Here is a 13,438-nt window from a genome sequence, read left to right on the forward strand (position 1 = left end):
ACACCTTCGCCATTCCACTGGAAATGTTGTTGCCGTACGCTCCGCTGCCTCATCTTAGGTTTTACCCAAATAAATTTGCCTCTCATCTGGACTGACGATGCCACAAGCCCCTCGCCTGCCTGTCCTCCCTGGAACTGTTGAGATCATGAATCTCCTTGTCGACGTTCACAGGGCCTTGCTCCTGATAAATGTGCACCCGCCTTGGGACCCTCCCGCCGCCTGATATCGTGCTCGGCGCCTGTCGGCAAAGCTGGGACAGAGCGCTGCCACATACACATTCCTGCATTCAGAGACCGTTTCCTTGTTCCTGCCCTGCGATGCTGTGTGACAGGTTGGATGGTCAGTGCCTGGGGCAAAATCCTACTCGGCTTTGCATATCTACAGACAAAGTATCATGTAAACACAATGACTGCACATGATTATAAAAGAAGAGATTTCTACTAATCATTGTGTAATCGTTGTGTACTTACAGTGTTTGTGCTGAAATCACAGTTTTAGTGGATGAAAAAATCTGGAGTATCAATCTCAGTTAGCCACAGGGACATATGAATCAGACAGGGAAATATGAAGATGCATATAATGGCCAGGAGGTACCACACTAACAACTAAAATTAATATGATGTGTTTTTTTTTAATCTATATGAATAATAACTTAATTATTATTTCCAATAAAACATCTCTTTATGATGAAATACACACACACACACACACAAACATAGGGTCACATTGGGCCATCGATGAAATGAAAAGGGCCCGTTACAATTTTTTATGGTTAATACTGTTTCAGGCTCAACATGTAAGCTATGCCATATGCCCCTGTGTATATAGAGTATGTAAATTGTTGAAGCAAAACTTTTTGCATAAAATATTGAACAATTCAAGGAGAACTTTTTTCAAAAAGTACTTTTACTTAGTTTAAATTACATATAATAACTACAATCAAATATATGTCTGTGAACACTTTGTGCATCGTTTCTTTGTAATTTCATTTAGAAGTGATGCTTTCGATTGTATTTAACGTCAGCACACATTTATGAGAGGACTTTATTCTCCATTGTGTTTTCTTGGTCGAACATTTACCAGGGAGGAAGTAGTCAGAATTGACAGCTGTCAAAATTATGATCGCCGGTAACCATATGAATATTCATCACCGCAAAAATTCCCGCTTGTGGAATTCATCTGTCAGAGGAGCACACCAACTCCTGTAAGTCAACTCACAGTGGATAGATGTGATTCAAACCATTTCCTGGAGTGTGGGTTGCACATCTGGTGTAGCGTATTTCATCATTTTAAACAGAGTGTAAGACGAATGCGCATTAAAAGAAGTCCAAATTCAATACAGGAGCACACAAAATGAGTTGTTCAGCCGATCTTAACATTTACTGCTATACATAAAACAAAGAGTTGAAGGTTTTCTTCTTAGCAGGATCCTCCACGTTAATTTGCCCGTATGGACACTGTCGAGAAAAACAAGAAGTTTAGAGTTAACATATGGGTACTATAAAGTTAAAAAAGAATTATTATCATGTGGACAGTTTGCTTTTTATTATGTATTGTGGGTTACTGACAGAATGGATTTCTCCTGTCTCAGCATCATGTAATCCATAAAAAAATCAACTAAATTTCACTTTAAATAAAAAATACTTACTATAAAATTAATACGATACTGACTGACATTTTCTTTCAGTCCTCTTGTAAAGATACATGAGAAAAATATGAAGCTTACATGTCTGCAGGCACTCCCACAGCATCTTCCTCTTTTCCTATGGGCAAACTCAGTGAACACATTGTAGCCTGTTATAGGGTCAATGTATGTTCTTTTCTGATTCTGTGAACAGATGCAATTTGCAGATGATCATCAAAATGATCAAATTTGAGAAGACTGTTTATAAGGATCAGTGTTCCGCAAAGAGCATATTTTAGGGTAAACTATTTAAATTCTAAATGATTATAACAAATAAACTTTATAATAATAACAATAATAAAAAGTTTACATCCACTTTACACCCCTGGAAATTTAACAGTGGAAACACAATGCAAACGTGTTTCTTAAGCATCATTTCTGACTGTTCCTCAGAGAGTGCTGGCTTCATCTATGACAGCCTTCGACGCCAAAAGGGCCCGAGGCACTTTTTGTGGCATGCCATTTCAGATGCCATCCTTTGGCTCCATAGTGAAGCTGACACTGTCTGTGCATCCTCCAACTCTACGGGTCTTCCATAACTTTCTCTCGGCCATCAAACTACATAGTTCCTGACAGCCAAAAGGAACTTTCAAAAATGACCCAGTCTTCCACACTTAAGTAGCCTTAGTAGTCTGCTAGTTAGAGGTCTAGTATGTTCTTTTTAGTTATCCAAGAAATATATATATATATATATATATATATATATATATATATATATATATATATATATATATATATATATATATATATACACACACTTAAAAATGGAAAATGTAGGATCTTCAAGGATAAGAATGCCTAGTTGTTAATACTGAACCATCTATGTTGGTTACATAGGTCACTGACTCAGGCTCTAGTGTATCTACACGAGTCTCTTTAAATGTGACACCAGCTGCTGAACGTGAAGTTTATAAGCGTTCGAGTTTGCTCTTACCTTGCATGCGTCCAGATGGAGTTTATAAATTAATCTGTCGTCATCAGAAAGCGTGCACGTTTCAGGTGACGTAGCTGCGTTTTTATCGTGAGAATTCGAATTTGATTCGCTCTCGCGTCCACTGCAATATGAACGCGATGTTCTCTTATTGCACACCCCATTTGACATTATATTCGTTCGACTGCGTTTAAAACTTGTTAATCTTAAAAGTCTTAACATAACTCATGCTAAAAAGGAAACTAAGAAGTCCTGTCACGACGTTGCTTTGCGGACAAATGCAAACTTCTGACAGTACCTAAACGTGTAGAGACAGTTCTCACAACCAGGATGAAATGTTGTTGTTAAAAGAACTATGTTCTCACTCCGCTCTGCTGCCAATAAAAGTTAAAAACCACCGCCGTGTTCTTTCCTCAATGTCCTTTTCATGGTCTGAAAGTTGGGTACACAAGATGCATTTAAGCGCCCCCTCTGTTGGACTGTAGAATTGCAGCAGGGGGAAGTGTTTGTGTTTGTTGTCATGCTTTTAACTCCAATCCAGTGAGTATTTCAGGTTTTGATTTAATTATTTATTATTAATTATAACATTAACATTTAAAACTGTCAAAAATTTCCATGGTTATCATGAAAAAATACAGTTCTTTGAACACAGGACAACATGCCCCTTTATGGTGTAAGTTGTCTCAATGAAATCTGCCTATTATTTTTTCTAAATGAAATACAAAATCAATTCTTGAAAAAGCAAATGTAAAATGTATGGCATAACCTATAAAAACCATACCATTGTTTTGGCTAATAAATGTTGTAATCAGTAATTTTATAAATAAAATTAATTATAAATATTACTAAATAACTAAATAAACTAAATAAATTACTTTTGTGTAACATTTAAACACACGACAGGTTGCCCCAATAAAAATGTGATAACTAACTTGCACTGACCTGACATTTATGAAAAACTTCCTCGTTCTAAGAGCAGTTCAAGCTTTAGTTCATCTGCCATTATCATCTAGTTGACTTTTTCCTGTTTAACTGTGCATATTAACCTACTATTACAGGTGTGCATATTCAGTTCCTTAGTATAGAATATAGTAAAGTGCTCATATTCAACTCATGGGGCAGAGGATAAATAATAGAAAGGAGTTAAAAAACATAAGCAGAAAAAACAGCAGTTTATTTCACTTTAAAAAGACAAGACAGTGACATGTGACAAGATTTCCCTTCTTCATTATCCACATTCACACAAACCTCATAGTATTTTCCGCAGGAAATAGTCAAATACAAATGCATGTCTTTGAATTGCAACAGGTTTAAATGACTAGGCGTAGACCCGTATGAAACAAAAACTATTTTTTTATACAAGTGGGTGGTGTGAATTTATACTTCCTTTGCTTTACCACTAGAAAGTGTTTATCATATAAACAGGTCCTGTTTTACAGGCCTATTTTTAAACATCATAGATGTGTTCACATTCCTCTTCTGGAACATTTCAGGATGTAATAATATAAAGAAGGTATTTGGGAACCATAAAGACATGCATAGTATGCAAGCTATCATCAGTAGAGTAGACATGTCTATGCATGCAAAAAAAAAAAAAAAAATTGCTCTGAAAGATACAATTAAAGGGACAGTTCACTCAAAAATGACATTTACTTATGTTGTTCCAAATCATAATGACTTACCTTCTTCTGTGGAACACAAAAACAGATAAGGTGTTATAAGTAAGGTTAACTATAGTATTAAGGACTGACAGGCTCAGTCACCATTCAATTCCATTGCATCTTTTTTTTCCATTCAATGAATATGAATAGAGACTGGGGCTGTAATTCCGCCTGCCAACTCATTTTGTATTCCGCAACAAAAATAAACTCATACAGGTGTGAAACAACATGAGGGCGAGTAAATAATGTAAATAAACTTGTTCATTTTTGGACTCACAATCCCACTGAAATGCACGCACGCACGCGCGCGCGCACGCATACTCGCGTGACCCAGGTGCTTCCTGGTGCTTCATTGCAGGATCACAGCCAGGGGAACCGAAACGGTCAGCAGCGCGTCCAGGAAGCGTCAGCGGGGAGCACGCGCGCATACAGATAGAGGAATGCAGCAGTTTCCGCGACCGTCCGTCAGGTAGCCGCGAAACTAGAAGGTTCGCAGGCAGCGCGCGTGGCTCGGAGTGCGCGACGGTGTTTTATTTTCCCGCCGTCGGCGCGAGCTACAGCTGACGCGATGCTTTAGCCATGGACAGCAGGATAAAGTAAGTCCACACTTGTTTACCTTCCACATTCCTCTGGTTTGTCGCGGTACGCGTTATCAGTCTCCGTTAATAAAAGTCTCTCATATGGTTGAAATGAAGATAGCTGCTATTGTAAATCCGTTAGTTAGCTAATTTGGCTAATGAGAGGAGATGACAGGTCCAGCTGACCGGTTAGCTGTTTACCTCAGACATGCTAACTAGCCTAGCCGCATTCCTCTACAGCCATTTAAACTTGACAGCTGCCTTTAACATCACGTACTATTAGCATCTATGGATTTGTACTGTAATATATTATGAATTCACAAGAGCAAACTGACTACATACTTGAGTCTCTAATGACATGTCGAGCTTTGAAAGGGATAGATAACGCTAAAATGAACATTACATCGTTAATAACTTTTTCTTAAGTGGAACAAGCAGATGTTAGGATGTTGTATGGAAAAATCTGCAATAAGAGTGAATGGGGGACTGATACTGTCATTTTGCCTAACATCTTGTTTTGTGTTTTCAAAAGTGGAATAAAAGTTACATTGGTTTGGAAAGAGAGTAAATCATAAAATGTTCGTTTATAAGTGAACCGTTCCTTTAACAGTCTTAAAAGAGTTTGTTAAATTGTTAAGTTAGTGAAATGGGCTTGTTTTTCCTCTTTCAGCGAGAATCCTGAGAGAACATTTGATTTGGCACTTCAGGTTGCATGTCCATCATCTGAAAATGAAGGTGAGCCTTCATTTCTCAGTTTTGTTACATTTTGCATATGCAAGTGTTTGCTTGTTGAACCTCTGTTTTAAATCACTTTTTGGTTATTTTCCTTGCTGTCAGTTATATGGCATGAAAGGAATCCATGTTTACTCAGGCTTATGTAAGATTGCTCATATTTCATGGCTTTTAAGTGATTATGTGTGGCGTTTGTATTGTACAAAAATGCGTGATAGTTTTTCCAAATTAAGTTTGTTTATAGTTTTGTCTTTTAGTTTTTGTGTCAGGGATGACATAAACAGTTCAGGATGAATGATGAATGATATTATGGACATATGTGTCACCTAAATATGCCAACTGAGGGGCCGTTTACGCGACACCCTTTTTAGCTAAAAACCTTTTTATGTGTTTTTACACAATAACGCATTTTGGGGGGTTGAAAACACAAACTTTTAAAAATTGTTATCATCTTATCGGTGACTTCATGCGCGTCTAAAAGTGGTAATGTCATGTGCATGAATATTACATGTTAAGTTTATAGGCCCCTAGTTTTTATTTACAAAGAGATATCGCCAACTACTGGCCTGGCAGATGAGTACAGAGTTTTTAATCGTTTTCGTGGATGCATGCGTACAAGGATCATTTTGACAACGTTGATGTCTGTACGCGAAAAACACAAAGGAAAAACGCTTCCCTTTTTAGTACATCATTGTCGTGTAAACAACAGCAAAACAAAATGAGACAAAAACAAAACTGTTCAAATGAAACCAGCTATTTTACTTCATTTTTTTTTTGAAAATTTGTAAAAATACAATGGAAAATTTAACAAAAAATGGCTAATATATATTTAACCAAAGTTTTACTAAACTTATCATCAATCATGATAAATGTCTCTAACTTTGTACCATCTAAAAGCCTTGATTGTGAAATTTTTGACAGCTTTTAAAAGTGTAACTCTTGTTTTTAGCTGATGTGCTTAGCTGTTTTCCATGCTTGAAATGGATGACTAAATGATGCGTTTTGTGTCTGGGGGATTCACGGGAAGGAAGTTATTGCTGTATATTCATAGGGTGGTCAGATTTGCTTCTGATGGGCTGTCTTGTGTGCGTTTCCATTTTACATCAGCACTCACTTGGTTTGCATTCGCTTTGAGCTAATTCAGAAAAACCTGCAGATGCATTTTGGTGTTAAGAAGTAGGTTAATGTGCTGTGATATCGATCTTGGTATGCAAGTTTGTTTGTTTGCTTTGAGCTCTGCAAGGCTGAATAGAAAGCACGCATCTTTAACGGACCAGTGTTCTGTGAAGTGAGACCATTATGAATCATTTTAGTAACAGATTTTTTTTTTTTTTAATGTTTCGATTCAGTAAACGGATATGAAAAATTGCTTGTTATAAGCTCAGCATATCTAATACCACAAATTTTTGTTCCTATACTGAAACTATCATTATTCTTTTTACTTGACATTGAAGAGGTGAGGAGCAGGTGGTTCACAGAGGCAGCTGTTGCTCTGACCGAAAAAGGAAAATATTCCCGGTCCAGCCGCTGACGTGAAAGTTGAAATAAGCTATAACCCACTTCCCTCATCATCATATGTCGATGTTTGTCTCATTTCCTGACCCTGACTCTCAGAATTGCCTCTTCATTTTAAGAGGCTTTAGGGCCAAACAGAAGTTCATCAAGGACAGGAAACAATTCCAGCCTGACATATTTAATGTTGTGGTTTGCAAAATTACAAATCTCTTCCAATTTCCAGTTAAAGCATGTGATTGACTGTTCTCTGCCCAGTTCTTGAGTTTCGTTCTTTTCAAACATGGTGGACCTATGGGATAGCGCCTGAAACATATTTCTGTAGCCAAATGGGGTGATTCTAGAGCAGTTGTGGTAATATGAGGCATTCAAGGGGATTCAGTGCATCTCATCAGACATTCTGCCTCTCTACTCACCTCATGTGTCATTTAGCCTAATTTGATATTTGATCAGCCCAAATACAGTTCAGTTTCTCTTGAGGAAAATTGAAGTCAGGCAAATCAAGCGAACCTACAAGTACATTGCGTTTAATTTGCATTGCGTTTTGTTTTCATCCAAAGTGAGTTACATTGCATTTAAGGTGTGGATTTTTTGTGACTTTATGCATTTCTTGGGAATCCAACCCATGATCTTGTGGTCTTGACTTTACTTTGAGTTACAGGAACCACTGGTGACATATTTTTTTTGTGTGTTCAGTTTATGTTGGGCAGTTTATTACTAGATACCAGATTAGAGGAAACCACCCTTTTGCTTTTTTGTCATCTTTCGTTTCCCTCTTTGTCCACACAAGTTTACTCTTGAGTGCATTTTCTAGTAGTGATGCATCTCAGTTTCAGAACATGTCACGTTATCCTGCTACTTTTTGTAGGGAGTTTTTTTTCAAATGCTGGAAAATAATTAGTCATTCATATGATTTTTTTTTTTTTGATTGACAGCTTCACACTGTTACCTTAGCATTTAAAGTCCAATTTCAATTCAGTTCAATTCACATTTATTTGTATAGCACTTTCAAAGCAGCTTTACAGAAAATGCATGTGTCTACATTACAATTTAGAGATGACTGTGTGTCCATTACGGAAATGTAAAGTTCAAGATAATAAACCATGGCCTGGTTTCACAGACGGGGCTTAGCCTAAGCCAGGATTAGACCTTAGTTCAATTAGGATATTTAAGTATCTTTTAATAAACGAACACTAGAAAAAAAAACATTACTGGTGTGCATCTTGAGACAGAACAATGGCACTGACATATTTTAAGATATGTCAGTATAAGTTGTTTTCAGTTAAAACAGCTCAAACATGCTTTTTAGTCTGGGACTAGCTTAAGCCTTGTCTGTGAAACTGGGGGCATGTGTATTAATTTTAGGCAGAAACAATGAGCTTGTTAAAGTAATTATTACAAGCTGTGAAGGTGATTATAAAGATTACAGAAATTTTTGGCAAATTGGCATTGTAACACAGTTCGTAGATGCAGGAAGGAGGAGGCGGGAACCGGCGAATGTTTAAACGAACTTTAATATTTAAAATAAACAAAGAACAAAACGAAAGACAAACATAATAAAACATAAAGTAAAATCCAGGCCTGGTCCTCTCTCGTCCTTAACTGTCGTTGCTCCCCTTTTAATGCTTCTGGAGCTCCTCCGTGAGAGATTCGAGACCGGTGCAACGCGCAGCTGATGCTCGTTATCACTCACGTCACCAGCCTTGCGCCGTTCCCTCAAGGCTCTCGGCATCATCTGATGTCCTTGCGGGGGTCAGCGTCATCTCTTCACAGGTGTTGGGTCATCTGAAGTCTTCCTAAGAGTCTGGATCCAAACTGGAGCTGGTGTAATTTCTAGTTACCTCGGGATGGGCATCCCAATATAAAACAGAAAAGTAAATGGAAGATAATTAGCATAGCTGCTGTTAATAATGTTTAAGGAAAAAATATATATGTGCATTTGATCTGATATAACTGGAGAGGACAAGGTTATGAGATTCATTATGTGAATGCTTGGCTAAAGAGATGTCTTTAATCTAGATTTAAACTGGGAGAGAGTCTCAGAGCGCTGAACATTATCTGGAAGGCTGTTCCAGAGTTTAGGAGCCAAATGAGAAAACACTCTTCCACATTTAGTGGACTTAGATATCCTGGGTACTACTAAAAGTCCAGTGTTTTGTGATCTTAAAGAGCATGATGGATTGTAGGGCAGTAAAAGTTTGGTTAAATATACATGAGCTAAATCATAAAGGGCCTAATAGGTCAGTAGCAGTATTTTAAAATCAGTATGGTGCTTAATTGGTAACCAGTGTAGGGATAATACAATTGGGGTGATATGATCATATAGTGCTGGGCGGTATACCGGTTCATACCGAATACCTGTATTTATTTTTGTTATGATATGAATTTTGATGATACCGCAATACCTGTATGTGTCGCTTAACCAACGTTCGGAACGCGGCCTAGCGTCACTGTTTGAGGGGGGTCCCGTTTCATTGTTGCACTGTAGTGAGAGCACAGCTGAGATCGCATCACAGCCTATGGTAAGTCCAAAAGTCACCCCTAAATCCACTATTCCCTACGTTATCCACTTATATTGTTCACTTGAAAGAGTGAATGAAAACAAGTGAGTGAATTCGGACAGCCGTTGTGTGTACATTGGTTGTACACTCGTTATTGCGGTGCACCACTACAAATGTCTGTCGCTTCAAATAATGCCCTATTTGAGGTTATAGGGGGCGATTTTGGATTCAGCCCTTGATTACAGCGGAGAATTCAACCAACACGCGGCCCGCGAGAATTCTGCGCAGAGCGCCGTGATGAGGATAACAACTTTCTCCACATGGATCATATTATATAGACCGGAGCGAGCATGTTTAAGTTTTTTATGGACCTATTTCATATACTCTAGTGCTCTAGAACCAGCAGCGTGTATGCGCACATATTTCATCACATCCTCTTCAAATTGTACAATACTCACTCATCATGACAGTAAAACGGCATTCTAGTCAATCTACTGCAGTATTTCCTCTCTCGATCAGTAGAAAATGTGGTTAACACCCGGTCATGCATAGGGGAAAAAAATACCGCCATATACCGTGAAACCGATATAATTTTGAAAAATACTGCGATATAAATTTTTGGTCATACCGCCCAGCACTATGATCATATTTTCTCGACCTGGTAAGAACTCTAGCACTAACTGTAGCTTGTTTATTGAGGATCAGCTAGTAATGCATTACAGTAATCCAGTCAAGAGTAGCTTTTCTGTGTCAGAAACAGATAACATGTTACTTAGCTTAGCAATGTTTCTGAGATGGAAGAAAGCTGTTTTTGTAACACATGAGATATGATTTTTGAAAGATAAGTTGCTGTCTAATACAACACCCAGGCGTTTAACTGTAGACGATGACGTAACAGTACATCCTTCTAGTTAAAAAAAATTGTATTCTGAGAGATTCCGTGTGTGGGTTTTTGGTCAAATAAGTAATACCTCTCAGTCTTATCTGAATTTAATAGAAGAAAATTACTGGTCATCCAATATTTAATATCTTTAACACACTCTGTCAACTTGGATAATTTAGAGATTTCATCTGGTCATGATGAAATGTATATTTGAGCATCATCGGCATAGCAGTGGAAACTAAAAAAACTTTTTCCTAATAATATCGCCGATGCTTCTTAATGTTTCCAAGTGCAGCATGTATATTGACAATAACAGGGGGTCTAACACAGATCCTTGCAGCACTCCATAATTTACCAATGTTAACTTGGATTTTTCACCATTTAAATAGACAAAAAGGTAACAGTCTGATCTAAACCACAGTAATGCCTGTCAATTTCCTTTTAAGCACCGCTACTGGAACAGTACACAACCACTGTATTGCGTCTTGCACTTTTTTTTCTTTATAAGCGGTATGTCTAAAAATGGTGTGTCAAGTTTAAATACTTTTAAACGCATTTCTCATTCTGTTCCAGTCTGTTGCACATACGAAAATCTCTTATGCTCACCAAGGCTGCATTTATTTTTTATTATTATGATGTATGTTTCTTGTCCATGGCACAATGAGTTTAGGAGTCAAAGTTGCATAATCTGACACAGTGACTATTGTAACAGACAAAAATATTGCATAAAACAGCCTATTTATACAGAGCTTCTTTAAAGGCAAGCTCACACGACATTTGGCTGGATTTTTCTGTTGCAGATAGATTTCCAAGGTCTGCGACAGAACCCCCGATCGTGGCTAAATCGGTGTTCGTTGCGGTCGCCAAAGCTCGTGAAGTTTGAGCAGGTCAGTTGAAATGATCTGAGCCTGTCGTTGCAACAGATGTTGCAATATTTTTTAACCTGTTTCATATTATCACCATGTGATCTTGTAGTGTCTGCAATGCAATGACAAGGTGAAGATGGTATAAATGAAAAAATCTCGTAACAACTTGCCTGAATTTCTCACGTGATTTATGTGAGAAAACGTTTTTTTTTTTTTTTTTTTTCCCGGGACTGCCTCTAGGCCAGATGTCTTATAGTTTGTGCACCTTGTCAGCGTTGTGTTGTGTAGTGTGTGCATTGCTATGACAAGACGACAACAGGTCGTACAGTCCTGTAGTGTGCGCCTGCCCTAAGATAAATCAGTCAACTCACCAACTTGTCCACCAACTTTGAAAATGTGTAGCTTTGCTCATCTCTAATATAAATAAAATAGGATACATTTTAGAAACAAATAGTTTTAAAGGTAATGCCATTGTTTTTTCTCCAGCATGGGTCTGGGGTTGACAGGTCTGGAGACTGCAGAATAGGTGACTTATTTTAGCTAATATTAGAAGATGAATACTTTGCCAGATTGGATTAAGCATGACTGCCATGCTTGTGCTTGGCACTAGTGAGCCGCATTGATGTTTTTCATGCCCTGTGCCAAAGCCAGCAGATGATGCTGACTGTGCCAAGGCAGTAGGTGGAGACAGATGCTACCTGTCACGCCTCTTCTTTTCTTCCAGATTGCACCCAGTAATAAAGCAATAAAAAATAATAGACCTGAAATTTACAACTACACTTGTGGTGCAATTAGCAAAGTGATTTTCCAGTGATGACCAACAGCTTTATATCTCTTTCTCATACAGGCCACGTTTATTTCATTGGTGTTAAGGACCAGTTTGACAAGGTGGTAAACATGGTGCCAGGACTTTTTGGTTGTTGTTGCTTGATCAATGAGCTTATCCCCCCCCCCAATTTATTTCTATTTATTTATTTTTTAATTTCATTGTACTTTTTATGTAGAAAATGTGAGAGGTGCTTGCTTGTGCAGAAGTCACCACTATGATGTGGGGGTTTATGTGACATTAATGGATGATTGCTTACTAGTCGAAATGTTATCGTTGCTCAGTGAATTTACGTGGGCGAATACCAGTCATTTTAATACACGTGATGGAAAATTTTGCCCAAGGGTGATTTTCGCAAAAGGTTATGTTAAAAAAGAAAGCTGCTTGGTTTGAAAGTGACTTATGTGTGAGCTGTGCTTCATACACTAGGGCTGGGTGGTATGACGATAAATAACGTTACCACGTAAAAAAAAAATAGGGGTGTAACTATATTTAAACCGAAAATATTTAATTTTATCATGAAATTCAAACCAAAAATGCAGTTTTGTCGCTCTTTGATGTGGCATGAAAGATCACTGTATAGATGCTTCATTTCAAGCTGCAGCGCGGAGCGCGAGTTAACGCAATCATCTCTTCCTCTTTAATACTACAGAATAAACATGAATGAGCATCTGAGGGTATGTTGAAAGATACAGTACAACTTATTGAAACGTATATCATCTCATGTAATGACTCACTGTTGCGTAAAAACGTCAGTAATATACCTTGTAAACAACGTCACATAGCATTTACCTCAGGCGAGTCCACAGCTTGTTAGTTCGTCAGAGAAATGAACTCTTTATAAATATATAGGCTAATATAATGCATATATTCATTATATTTTACTTAACTAGTTAGTGATGTCTTGAATATTTAATTTGTTTAAATAAATCTGTCATGAGAATGACCACTGTGTAAATGATTATATTTCAACAACGAATTGGAGTAAAAAAATAATTTTATACATAAATTTAGAAGTTAATGCAAAAACTGCCTTACTTGCAGGTTACATGTTTGCATACAATTTTTTTTTGAGTGTGGATATCAAAAAATAAATGGCAACTGAATTTAGGCTAATAGTTTGTGCTCTGAACCTTTAGTATTATAGTAGTGTGCAAGTAAGGGCTCCCTATATAGTTTCATTAGCAGAGATAATTTTTTTATCCTTAAGAAACTTAATTATAATAGAATTTATTTAAAGACAGAGACACATTTTGATCAGTAA

General features: G+C 37.4%; 1 protein-coding gene across 5 annotated transcripts in view; it reads left to right on the top strand.

The window, feature by feature from the left end:
- Nucleotides 1-4,616: 4,616 nt before the first annotated feature.
- Nucleotides 4,617-13,438, top strand: part of dennd1b (DENN/MADD domain containing 1B) — a 108,053-nt gene continuing 99,231 nt past the window's right edge. For 4 of the 5 annotated variants that reach the window (XM_067396286.1, XM_067396288.1, XM_067396287.1 and 1 more), the window contains exons 1-2: nucleotides 4,617-4,872; nucleotides 5,525-5,589. In XM_067396286.1, coding sequence (XP_067252387.1) covers nucleotides 4,856-4,872; nucleotides 5,525-5,589 — 82 coding nt within the window. In that variant the 5' untranslated portion in view covers nucleotides 4,617-4,855. Of the gene's footprint in view, nucleotides 4,873-5,524; nucleotides 5,590-13,438 lie in introns of those variants that run through there. The other variant, XM_067396291.1, reaches the window with a different exon arrangement.

This window comes from Chanodichthys erythropterus, chromosome 10 (assembly GCF_024489055.1).
Source record: "Chanodichthys erythropterus isolate Z2021 chromosome 10, ASM2448905v1, whole genome shotgun sequence".
Classification (NCBI taxonomy): domain Eukaryota; kingdom Metazoa; phylum Chordata; class Actinopteri; order Cypriniformes; family Xenocyprididae; genus Chanodichthys; species Chanodichthys erythropterus.